Source organism: Amblyraja radiata, chromosome 10 (genome assembly GCF_010909765.2).
Source record: "Amblyraja radiata isolate CabotCenter1 chromosome 10, sAmbRad1.1.pri, whole genome shotgun sequence".
NCBI classification, from domain to species: Eukaryota; Metazoa; Chordata; class Chondrichthyes; order Rajiformes; family Rajidae; genus Amblyraja; species Amblyraja radiata.
In genome coordinates this window covers 29,857,857-29,871,458 of record NC_045965.1, presented here as the reverse complement: position 1 = coordinate 29,871,458, position 13,602 = coordinate 29,857,857, and the positions used below count along the sequence as shown (strand labels likewise).

The 13,602-nt window shown below is 41.5% G+C and overlaps 1 protein-coding gene across 6 annotated transcripts in view; it reads right to left on the bottom strand.

Annotated features, from left to right (window-relative positions):
• Positions 1-13,602, bottom strand: part of sgip1 (SH3GL interacting endocytic adaptor 1) — a 103,736-nt gene that overhangs the window by 14,626 nt on the left and 75,508 nt on the right. For 4 of the 6 annotated variants that reach the window (XM_033028430.1, XM_033028432.1, XM_033028431.1 and 1 more), the window contains 3 exons: positions 10,754-10,813; positions 5,405-5,516; positions 520-675 (listed from right to left, as the gene is read on the bottom strand). In XM_033028430.1, coding sequence (XP_032884321.1) covers positions 520-675; positions 5,405-5,516; positions 10,754-10,813 — 328 coding nt within the window. The remainder of the gene's footprint in view (positions 1-519; positions 676-5,404; positions 5,517-10,753; positions 10,814-13,602) is intronic. The other 2 variants (XM_033028434.1, XM_033028436.1) reach the window with 1 other exon arrangement.

The window sequence follows — 13,602 nt, the reverse complement described above, 5'->3', positions numbered from 1 at the left end:
CTGAATCAGAAATAATTTGTGGTGTTTTTTTTGATGATACAAGGGCAGCCACAGTGGCGCAGAGGTAGTGTTGCTGCCTTACAGCGCATGCAGTGCCAAGGCCCGGGTTCGATCCCAACTACTGGTGCTGTCTATGCAGCGTTTGTACGTTCTCCCCGTGACCGCATGGATTTTCTCCGAGATGTTCAGTTTCCTCCCACACTCCAAAGACGTACAGGTTTGTAGGTTAATTGGCTTGGTGTATGTGTAAAATGTTCCCTAGTATGTGTAGGATAGTGTTACCGTGCGGGGATCGCTGGTGGGTGCGGACTCAGTGGGCCGAAGGGCCTGTTTCCGCGATGTATCTCTAAAACTAAACTAAACAAAGTCACAGGGAAGACTGATCTTCTTGATGCTGGTCAAACCATCGATCAATTGAAGGGATCTCATAGATCATTTGTACAATAGTTTCAATGTACTAATGTACACAAATCAGTTGCTTTCTGATCTGGATAGAAAATAGGGTTGTACTGAAATTACCTGCAGAGAAGCTGGGGATTCGGCAAGATATGCTCCAATCTGCTGCAGTTTGTTATGCAGAAAGTGAGAACTGCGGGGCACTGGTTATTGGCAAAATGCCTTGTGATACCAGCTGGAAATGACAGAACCATTTCTCCTGTTATCTTCACAATACACCTGTTAATTAAAACACAAGACTCGATGTCAAAATGAAGCAAAAAACAAAACAGTTGTGCAAAAAATATCCATTAACAGGATCGAGATAGAGAACACGAGTGGAAGATCCAATGACAATAAAAATAGCTGCAAACATGAGAGACAATCTTGAGTCGTGGAATAAAACAACGCTTTTGACTCATTGATAATTCATTAGATAATGTTATAAGCAGTTTACTAAAATTGAATCAATGCTTCAGAACAGAAGACCATTCAGCACAACAAACCAACAGCTGAACACTAACATGAACAACATGCACACCAGTCAGCTGTTTTTTGCAGGAAAACTAAGCACTAGAAGTATGGATAGGGTAGACAGTGCATAGTGACCTACAAGGCTCTTGTTTATGCAATACCTTAGCTTTAAAATCCTTATTCATTGTGTTTGAGGGGTGGAAGATTGCAACCTTCACGTGGTCCGCCCTGTTTCAATGAATGCAATCAACCTGGCGTGCACAATCAAATAAGATCAAATAGAACAAAGGAAGACAAAAATGCTGGAGAAACTCAGCGGGTGAGGCAGCATCTATGGAGCGAAGGAAATAGGCAACGTTTTGGGTCGAAACCCTTCTTCCGACTGATGTAAGGGTGGGGGGGTGGGGGAGGGGAGGAAGAAAGGAAGAGGTGGAGCCAGAGGGCTGAGGGAGAGCTACGAAGGGGAGGAGAAGGTAAGGACTACGTGAAATTAGAGAAGTCAATGTTCATACCGCTGGGGTGCAAACTGCCCAAGCGAAATATGAGGTGCTGCTCCTCCAATTTATGGTGGCCATGGAGGAGGCCCAGGACTGAAATGTCGGATTCAGAACGGGAGGGGGAGTTGAAGTGCTGAGCCACCGGGAGATCAGGTTGGTTATTGCGAACCGAGTGGAGGTGTTCGGCGAAGCGATCGCCAAGCCTACGCTTGGTCTCACCGATGTAGAGCAGCTGACATCTAGCGCAGCGGATGCAATAGATGAGGATGGAGGAGGTTGAAATAGAGCAAGTTGTCCTACAACGTTAGGCTGTGCACGCCATACGCAAGAAGAAGAAGATTGTGTTTAAATCCCTACATAGCCTTGTGGCCATTCATACCCTCCAGCCCTACAATCTTCCAAGATTATTCTTTCAATGTTGACACCTTATTCAGCCCTATAATCAATTGTGCTGTAATTGACGATTGTGGCTTTGGCTACTAAGTTCCAAAACCAGTATTTTATCTTTGAACTTCCAGGCTTTTGTATCTTTTTTTGTCCTATATTTAATTTTTAGAGGCATTGTGTGGAAGCAAGCCCTTTGGCTCACCAAGTCCATGTCGATCACCCGTTCACACGTTGTATGTTATTCCACTGTTGCATCCTACACATGAGAGGCAATTTTGCAGAAGCCAATTAACCTACAAACCTGCAAGTCTTTAGGAGGGCACATCATCCGAGGACGTACACACCATTGAGGATAAATGGGGATACTGTAGATAGGGTGAGCTGTTTTAAATACCTGGGAGTCCACATCTCTGAGGATATGACATGGACATCACACGCCGCAGCACTCGTGAGTAAGGCAAGGCAGCGTCTTTACCACCTCAGGCAATTGAGGAAATTCAGAGTGTCTCTGAGGATCCTCCAGTGCTTCTACTCAGCGGCTGTGGAAAGCATCTTGTCCGGAAATATTACAATCTGGTTTGGGAATTGCTCTGCCCAGGACAAGAAGGCTCTGCAGAGAGTAGTGCGTTCGGCCGAACGCACTATGGGAACATCACTCGACCCTCTGCAGGAACTATACATCAGGAGGTGCAACTCCAGAGCCAATAAAATCATGGGAGACCCCTTCCACCCCAGCAACGGACTGTTCCAGCTGCTACGTTCAGGCAAACGCCTCCGTTGCCATGCTGGGAGAACGGGGAGGTTGAGAAGGAGTTTCTTCCCAGAGGCCATTAGGACTGTAAACTAATATCTCTCCAGGGACTAACTTTACTGTACCACTCTACTGCTTTTTAAAAAAAATTGCTGTTTTTTTCCCTTTTTCCTTCCACCCACAATATTTAATATGTAAAAGAATATGTGATTCTGTTCCATTCTGTTTGTAGTTTGTTTGGTTGTTTGTTTATTTGTCTTTTTGCACAAAGTCCACGAGCATTGCCACTTTTCATTTCACTGCACATCTCGTATGTGTATAAACTTGACTTGACTTGACTTGAAATATGGGAGGAAACCGGAGCACCCGAAGAAAACCACGCGGTAACAGGGAGAATGTATAAACTCTGCACAGTCAGCACCTGTAGTCAGTACCTGACTGAGATGCAACGAGACCTGGGTGTCATGGTACACCAGTCATTGAAAGTAGGCATGCAGGTGCAGCAGGCAGTGAAGAAAGCGAATGGTATGTTAGCATTCATAGCAAAAGGATTTGAGTATAGGAGCAGGAAGGTTCTACTGCAGTTGTACAGGGTCTTGGTGAGACCACACCTGGAGTATTGCGTACAGTTTTGGTCTCCAAATCTGAGGAAGGGCATTATTGCCATAGAGGGAGTGCAGAGAAGGTTCACCAGACTGATTCCTGGGATGTCAGGACTTTCATATGAAGAAAGACTGGATAGACTCGGCTCGCTAGAATTTAGGAGATTGAGGGGGGATCTTATAGAACAAAATTCTTAAGGGGTTGCACAGGCTAGATGCAGGAAGATTGTTCCCGATGTTGAGGAAGTCCAGGACAAGGGGTCACAGCTTAAGGATTGAGGGGAAATCCTTTAGGACCGATATGAGAAAAACTTTTTTCACACAGAGAGTGGTGAATCTCTGGAACTCTCTACCACAAAAAGTAGTTGAGGCCAGTTCATTGGCTATATTTAAGAGGGAGTTAGATGTGGCCCTTGTGGCTAAAGGGATCAGGGGGTATGGAGAGAAGGCAGGTACGGGATACTGAGTTGGATGATCAGCCATGATCATATTGAATGGCGGTGCAGGCTCGAAGGGCTGAATGGCCTACTCCTGCACCTATTTTCTATGTTTCTATGTCAGTGAACCCTACCCTGTCAAACATAAGTTTTGGGTTTGAGAACAATCTTCAAATATCCTTTACTACAGTTTGCTGGTGCACCTCGAGCAATGGTGAATTTCATCATTAATATCTCACTTTGGCAAGAGGTTGTTCCAGAGGGTGGGAAGTGGATTCCATTTTCCAAGGTCTTACAATGAACTATTGTATTCAAAATATTGTGCAATGAGGAATATTGGTAGAGGACCTTTCTTTTGTGGGCATTCAGTGTAAAGGAAGTCCTCTCGTGATTCATGAGAGGACTCACGATGACTCAAATGTGAGCAAACACAAGCATCTACAGCATACTGCTGTTGTGTCTTAGTTCTGGCGTATGCAATGTAGTCTGAACATTGTCCCTTAGCTCTATAGATTAGTTGTATTCCAGCAGGAAGCTTTTGGTGAATGTGCAGAAATAGGATGGGAAAGTGTGTGGTAATAACACAACCTTGCTTAATACCGATCTGCACTGAAATTAGCTCTGTTGTGAACCTGTTGTTTGTTATCATTGCATGCATGCCATCTTGATGCAAACATAATCTGGAGATACATTTCTGTGGCAAGACAAATTTGTAAAATGTTACTCCACAGTCTTTCCTAGTTGGTGGAACAAGGGCTTTAATGAGGTCAAAGAAAAAAAGACCATGAGTTGTGGTTGGTAATGCTCGTTGCATTTCTCCAGGGGTCAATACATGGTGGAGATGATGCCCACTGTGCCTGAAGGTGGAAAGTATCCACTGTGATTCAGGGTGTAGCTCTAAGGCACTGAGTGTCTTTCAACACCATCTCCTAATCCAGAATCTGGTCCATTGTGAAGATGAGATGTGCTCCCAATCGTTTACAAGCAGAGTTCAGCGATGAGTTACATGTCAAGAAATGCACACTCATCTAATTTCATACAGTTAGCATTGATAACATATTTTGTGATGACTGCCTTTTAATATTATTTAAAGCTAGTTAGGTTTTGTGCATTATTTAATCACTTTTAGATATTCCCCACGCCGCTTCCTAACGTGCACCACCTCACTGGCCGCTTGCAGCCCCGGCTTCCCCCCTGCTCGTACCACTTCCAGGCCAGAGCTACTTCTGCCACTGCCAGCTCACACTGCTTCTTTGGCCGCCTCCAGCCCACAGCAGCCACCGTCACCACCGCCAACCATTGCCTGCACTCTGGCTGCCCACGGGCCCTGACCGTTGACTCCGCTGATCCTCACCTCTTCCCTGGCTGCCAGCTGGATTCCAGGCCTAGTTCTGGACCAAGTCTGAAGAAGCGTCTCGACCCGAAATATCACCCATCCATGTTGTCCAGAGATGCTCCCGAACCTGCTGAGTTATTCCTGGACTTTGTGTCCTTTTGTGCATTAACTAGCAACTGCAGTTATTTGTTTCTACTACGATACAATGATAATACCTTACTCAGTTATAGCAGACAATCGGCAATAATGGACATCATTCCAACATCTATCGTCCGTTATAACGAGGGTTTACTGTACTAACATTTGGTGATTTTTATCCTCCTGCATGAAGAAACACTAAGACCTATTGGACAATGTTTATTATTGAATTGGCTACAATTAGATATTTGAGCACGCATCTTGCTTTTACATATTAAGTTGGTCAATGCTGTAACATGGTCAATTACTGAATATTTATACCAATTAGTCTTGAGCATTTCACTCACTTGCTTGGATCCGCTCCTTTGAAATACGCATTGACAGTTTCTGTAAAGGCTGCAGCAACTGGAAGTGTATCCTGTGCACCCATGGTCAGGGGACTGGGGCCCCGGGAAGCACCTGCAATGGAAGCAAATGCATTGGTTTCTTTTCAATTACAACCCATTTGCTTTATATGGTACAAATTTAAACAGAGTTACAGCAAAAGAGCAGCACACAAGTGAGATAGTTTGATGTAGCTGTAATCATGCGGGTGGTTTAAAAAATAGGGGAGAACATAAAATTAGTGAAGTTATTTGAAAAAGAGAGTGAATTATTCCTTTGAATACTCCTTCTGTAAAACCTTAAGAATCTGAGGATGTAAACATATTGTTTTAATATATTCCGCATATCAACTGCCTTGCAAACAGTGAAATAAAACTGATGTAAATTGAAATTATAAGTTGCCACTGGCAGTTTTTAAAATCAATTTTCATTTACTTTTTATCCAACTAGGGATTTGGATGGGGAAATAACAGAACTTCAGTCATTCTGAACAAACCCTTTGATGATGTCATTGAATAAGGTAGTTTCATTTAAAAAATGAACCTTTACTTTCTTGCCTCACTCTCATAAAGTCATTGATTTACGGTGGGTAATGTTTGAACTGTGCTGTCTATAACTGTTACCTTGAATGGCATTGGTAACTCCAGATCTGTGAGGCTACACACAACACATTTCAATCTGTCTTCATCCATTTTCATACTTGCATTTACTTCCTACTAGGGTTTCTGGAATTCCAAATGGACTAAGAAGCCATGTTAAATATTGCCCTGAGGTAGAACAAAATGCTGGAGTAACTCAGTGGGACTGAAGTCTGAAGAATGGTCTTGACCCGAAACGTCACCCATTCCTTCTATCCTGAGATGCTGCTGCCTGTCCATCGAGTTACTCCAGCATTTTCTGTCTATCTTCGGTGTAAACCAGCATCTGCATTTCCTTCCAAAATATTTATCTTCCGTAATTCAAAGACCACTGTAGGCAAAAGCGGCCCCCTTAATTGAATATAGAATATGGACCAGTACAGCACAAGTACAGGGCCTTAGGCCCACAATGTCTGTGTCAATCATGATGCCAAGACCATCAATTATCTAACTGTACATTACCCATATCCCTCCATTCCCTGCCTATCCATATGCTTATCCAAAAGTCTTTTAAATGCCACAAACGTATCTACTTCAATCACTAACCCTGGCAGCGTGTTCCAGGCATTCACCATCTGTGTCCAAAACCTGCCATGCACATCTCCTTTAAACTTTGCCCCTCTCACCTTAATGGTCTAGTAACTATAAATTAAACAAAATTATAAATTAAACAAAACTTAGCTCTGTGCTGTGTAAATTGAACAACTAGACTCTAGTTGATCAATTTATACATAACAGCACAAAGTTTTGTTTAATTTATAATCTGAGAAACACATCATGCAACTCCAATAAGTATTGTGTTATGTTTAGTTTAGTTTAGTTTAGAGATAGAGCGTGAAAACAGGCCCTTTGGCCCCTCGAGTCTGTGCCGACCATTGATCAGCCGAATAATAGTTCTATCCTACACACTAGGGAAAAATTTCAGAAGCCAATTTATCTGTAAACATGCACGTCCTTTGAATGTAAGGGAAAACCAGAGGAAACCTAGGCGGTCACAGGGAGAACATACAAACTCCGTACAGACTGCACCCATAGTCAGAATTGAACCCAGGTCTCTGAAGCTGTAAATCTACTGCTGTGCCACCCACAGTGGTGGAAAGGTGAGGTAAGGTAAGGTGGTGTAGAGTGAGGTGTGGGGGGGAGTTGGCTGAGAGAGTTGCAGAGTGGGGGGGGAATTGGTAGGGAGAGGGAAGTCAAGTGGAAAATTTACAACCTCTCATACTTCTGAGTTGACCAAATATTATCCGAAAATAGGTGTAATTTCTTAATTTCAATGTCTTTATTTCAGTGGAATTATAACCTTTCCAGACATCTTTAACATCCTGGAGAAACCTTATACCCAATAACTCCATCTTAAAACTGTGCATTTACTTGTTTTGGGTAAGGATTTGGGTGTGAAAATCCCTACGGTTGAATACTTGCTAATGATCAACTGTAAACGTGCATGTGTTAAAAAAATACCCCAGTGGTGGCCACAATCTTTGGTCGTCACAGGATAAATATAAATTTACCTAATGTAGACATTGTCTTCAGAAGATGCCTGAATGCTTTCTTTGTAGTTTATAATGATTGTTTTTCGCATCTGATTAAAAAATGTTACATCTCCAGACATATTCCATGATAAGAACTCCTGACATCACTGAGATTATGTATTTTATGTTATTGAGTGTATTTTGTATTTCTTGCTTATATCACCACAATTTAATATTAATATACAGTATGGAAACACACCCTTCGGCTCACCAAGTCCACGCTGACCGACTGTCACACATTAAGATAGACATAAAATGCCAGAGCAACTTGGCGGGACAGACAGCATCTCTGGAGAAGGAATGGGTGACATTTTGGGTCGAGATGCTTCCAGAGATGTTGCCTGTCCTGCTGAGCTACTCCAGCTTTTTCTGTCTATCTTCGGTTTTAAATCAGCATCTGCAGTTCCTTCCTTTACAGATCACGCACTATGGTTCATTTTCCATAGATTCTATTGACATCTGAATACTATGGAGCTGTAAGTACATAAACCATAAATGCAAATTATTTTATAACCAGATTTTACTAGACAGGTGTGACACAGTGGTAGAGTTGCTGCTTTACAACGGCAGAGATCCGGGTTCGATCCTGAATAGGGGTGCTGACTTTACAGTGTTTGTACATTCTCCCTGTGCATGTTGTCGTCGGTACTGTGCATTCTGGAGTCTGTACATTCTCCCTGTTACCGAGTGGGTTTACTCCGGGTCCTCCGGTTTCCTCCCACATTCCAAAGACATGCAGGTTCATAGGTTAATTGGCTTCTGTAAATTATCTCGTGTGTGTGTGTGTGTGTGGAGGATAGAAATAGCGTACGGGTGATTGTTGGTCGTGCGGATTCAGTGGGCTGAAGGGCCTGTTTCTAGGCTGTATCTCTAAAACTAAAACTAAACACTAAAACTGAAAGGAGTCAAAATACTGAACTTCATATTTTTGAGTTGGCTTCCGAGAGTATTAAATTATAGATAATTGAAATTGTGCTTATTTCATTAATTTATTTTATGATATATATTCTCAAGTTAAGAATTTTATAATCTTATCAAGCAAATTCTATTTGCAGGAATATTCAGTAAATTAATTAATTAATCACATTTCTTTCCATGATAACCTTTGCTGTTCCTCCATTAATCAAACATAAAATATAGCATGAAAGGTCATAATGCTGAATGTATTGATCAGGCATATACATTAACTTACTTTGCTGTAGTGAAAGCAACTTTGGCTATTGGAGCGGATACTTTGAACAAAATGAAACGTATTAGAAGCTCTGCTGATGGATTACCAGTGTAATACTGAATAACAACAATCACAACAGGTAATCTTTGCCATGTGCTGACTTGCCTCTTCTCAAACCTCAGAACATCAGAGCTAAGTTTTTAAATGATCACAGTGGTGCAGCTGGTAGAGCTGCTGTGTTTCAGCACCAAAGATCTGAGTTCAAGCCTGAGATCAGATGCTGTCTGGGTGGAATTTCAACATTCTCCCTGTGACCACATGGGTTTCCTCCAAGCGCTCCGGTTTCCACCCACATCTGAAAGATGTGCGTGTTTGTAGATTAATTGGCCTCCGTAAATTGCCCCAAGTGTGTAGGGAGTGGATCAGAAAGTGGGATAACATAGAACTTGTACATCTGAGTGATCGATGGTCAGTGAGGACTCAGTGGGCTGAAGGGTCAGTGAGGACTCAGTGGGCTGAAGGGTCAGTTTCCATGCTGTAACTCTAAAACTAAAGTGTTTGTGATTCATTTTCATGATCATCTTCCACAGGCAAGAGAGAGTGTAGCTCACCTGGGATATACCCAGATCATACTGTGTACCAGCTGGCAGAATGTAGGGTTTACTGACAATGCTGGATACCTAGAAGAGGAACTGATGGCAGAATTACCATTGGCTTCTAAAAACCTGACAGGCCGGCAGGAAGCAAGATAAAATAAAACACAGCAGATCTTGGAACTTTCTTGAATAAATTTCCATTGTTTGAAATTATGATTAGAGTGGGTTTTAATGCCTACTCTGAAACACTCTCCAATACACCCAACCAATTTTGTGAGAACTGTCTGTTATAGAGTCATGCAGCACAAAACAGGCCCTTCGGCCCAACTCATCCATGCTTACCAAAATGCCCCTAGGCTAGTCCATTTGCCCAAGTTTGACCCATATCCCTCTAAACCTTTCCTGTCCACAGACCTGTCGAAGTGTCGTCCACAGACCTGTCCAACTATACTGTTATAGTTCCTGCCTCAATTACCACCTCTGGCAGTTGCCCCTCAGGTTCCTATTAAACCTTGCCCCTCATAACTTAAACCTATGTTGTGCATATTAGAAAATCGTGGGTGAGCCTATAGCTTAATATCCATCACGATCACACTTGCAATTTCCGAACACTTCTTAGTTTAGAGATACAGCGCAGAAACAGGGCCTTGGGTCCACCGAGTCTGCACACTAACACAAGCCTACACACACTAGGGACAATTTACACTTATACCAAGTATACAAACCCAAGTCTTTGGAGAGCAGGAGGAAACTGAAGATCTTAGAGAAAAACCCATGTGGTCACGGAGAGAACGTACAAACTCCATACTGAGTGAACCCATAGTCGGGATCGAACCCTAGTCTCTGGCGCTGCAGGTGCTGTAAGGCAGCAAATCTACCGCTGCGCCACAACGCCGCCCTTCTGTCGGTCAATGTTCTGGTTGGCAGCTCAGTTAAGAAATTGGCTTGTTAGGAAATGACATCATCACTGGGCTCAATCAGGTTAATTTGAATAATACAGTATTTAATAGCTTTTGATGAAAGGAGGGAAGGGAAAAAATTTGTACAGGCTGCCTCATTGATTTAATTATAGAATAGGAAAACTAGACTACCAATTCTAATACTGACATGTTTAACTGCAGAACAATGATATGCTTAATATTCATCACGATTTATTTGTTGAATATGAATAAGTATTTCACAGAAGAATATTAAAACTCTAAACATTCACTGCAATGCACAAACCAAAAAGTGATAATTAAGCTCTGTTAGCAGAACAAAAATGCTAAATAGTTTGTGAATGATACTTAGGAAAGGAACAGACAGGCAACTTCCCCAGAAAAGGAGGGAAGAAAAACCAGGAAATGCAAAGTGACATAAATTGTACATTACTTACCATCAAAAGTCAAATAAAACTTTCCTCTATCAAACCATACCAAGGAGGGTTGATCATTCTCTGAATGGTTAGGAGATGAAGCGGGAGAGGAGGATTGAAGGCAAGGGAGAGAGAAGGACATGGTGTGAGTCACACAGAAAGTCCATCGCTCATAACATATGGGAAACCAGAGCGGGGATATCAAACCACTCAACCCATCACTGTGCAAAGAGGAGAGAATCTACAATGTTATTGAATTGACAAGGTTGTCTTTAAGTACTTTGTGAGCTTCTCAGCTCTACTCTCATCAGTTAACGGTCAAGTGGATTTGAGCCAGTACAGGCTTATTAATTTTGTTCACTTAGACAGCTACTAGAAACCTGTAATCTGCATAATGGGTTGGACGAGTTGCAAGGAAACAATGGTTATGGCAGTAATTACTTTGTGATTGACTATTGTTGGAGTTTGCTTCGTCAATGAGAAATTGCACAGAATATCAGAAACTACCCAGACGTGCTGGTGTAGGATTCCCAAAAGGTTAATTTACCAGTTGCTTCGGTAGTAAGGAAAGCAAATGCAATGTTCGCATTAAATTTCAAGAGGACTAGAATATAAAAACATGGATGTAATGTTGAGGCTTTGGTCATACCGTACTTGGATTGTTGTGAGCATTTTGGGCCCCATATCTGAGGAAGGATGTGCTGGTATTGGAGAGGGTCTAAAGAAGGTTGACGAGAATAATGCCAGGAATGAGTGGGTTAACATATGATGAGCATTTGATGGCACTGGGCCTGGTACTCGCTAGAGTTTAGAAGGATGAGGGTGGACCTCATTGAAATTCATTACTGCATTTCACTTTTTATTGTAGATTATATTTATGGACAAATTGTTGAAATTATGTAATATATCTAGATTCTATTAGTTAAATCTCTTAAGAAACTGAAGGGTAATTCTGGAAAAACATGACTATGCCATGTACTGTATGTATAAGGCTAAGAATAAATAATACAAATTATTCTCTGTAGCTGAACTCCCTGGTCCATCAATCGCTATCAGCAAGGGTTCGGCAACAAAACTTCCTCCATTATAATTCTTTACACCAGTACCCTGCAAAGCTCCATTCTCAGCCTCTCATTATATTCCTTATACAGGAAGCCAGATTCTGCTTTGGTGACATCTGCACTTATATGTTTGCAGATGACACCAAAGAGGAGGAAAGATTATTTATTAAATCCAGATTATTTATTAAATCTGCACTTTCTCTTTAGCAGTAGATAGAAACATAGAAAGATAGAAAATAGGTGCAGGAGTAGGCCATTCAGCCCTTTGAGCCAGCACCGTCATTCAATATGATCATGGCTGATCATCCAAAATCAGTACCTCGTTCCTGCTATCTCCTAATATCCCTTGATTCCGTTAGCGATAAGAGCTACTGTATGTCTAACTGCCTCTTGAATACATCCAGTGAATTGACCTCCACTGCCTTCTGTAACAGAGAATTCCACAGATTCACGACTTTCTGGGTGAAAAAGTTTTTCCTCATCTCAGTCTTAAATGGCCTATCCCTTATTCTTAAACTGTGATCCCTGGTTCTGGACTCCCCCAACATCGGGAACATCCTGCATCTAGCCTGTCCAATTCCTTAAGATTTTTATATGTTTCTATAAGATCCTCTCTCATCCTTCTAAATTCCAGTGAATGTAAGCCCAGTCGATCCATTCTTTACAGTAACACTATGTCCTGCACTATGTTTATTTTATCTTTGGCACGACATGATGCATGGTCTGATTGTTTTCATGTATAGTATGATTTGCTTGAATAACACACAAAACAATGTTTTTTCACGACATCTCCATGCACATGATAATACTAAAACAAATCCCTAACAAAATAATAATGACGTTGATAGTTTCCCATTATCATAAACTAAGACAAAATTATTGTTGCTGATACCGATTTGACCATCCTGTTTATGGCCATATGACCGTGAGTGGAATTCTAATTTTATAATCCTGATAAGCTAAAATTAGACATATTACAAACAGTTTGAAGAGCTTGAGCTAAATGTCAGTTGGTGAGGTCCATTTTCTGCTCTTTTCTCCATCCTTACTCTTGACTACAGGAAAAAAGCTTCTCACGTAACTCAACCATTAGGAAACTGATGGGATCAAGTGTAAATCTTGTTTCACAGTCCACTAACTTTAACAGATTAACATTGAGTTCTATTCCTCATCAGTTAATGGTCAAGTGAGTGAGAGGTGATTCTGTAAATTCGACATGAAATTGTTTGTTCAGTCATGACATTGACAGGGTTTGCTGCAATTACCATTATCTGAGGATTTTTTTTCAAAAGACCACATGAAAGCCGGACTCAAAATGGAAAATAAATTACACCTGTGCAGTTGAATTGAGCAAGCTGTATTCTGCCTTTAAATATATCAACAATGTCCTAAGTTTGATTAATTGAAACACTAAAGAATTCCATTTCTCAAGTCTCCATAATGCCATCCTTTTCTCAGTACAGAATTAATTAAATATGGACTTTGGCATGAATTTCTGTGCCTATGTTATCCTGTGAGTGGAGAGAGCATGAAAAGATAACAGAGAATTATCTCAAATTTATATTAATACAGAAGAGTACATTTTCAACTTGAAAGAATTGGACAGTGCAGAACAGAAATGAGTCATAGAGTCATGCAGACTGGATATAGGCCATTCAGCCCAACTTGCCCATGCCGACCAAGATGCGCCATCTATACTAGTCCCTCCTGCCTGCGTTTGGCTCACATCCCTCTAAACCTTTCCTATCCATGTACCAGTCCAAATGTCTTTCAAATGTTGCTCTAGTACCTGCATCAACTACCTCTTCT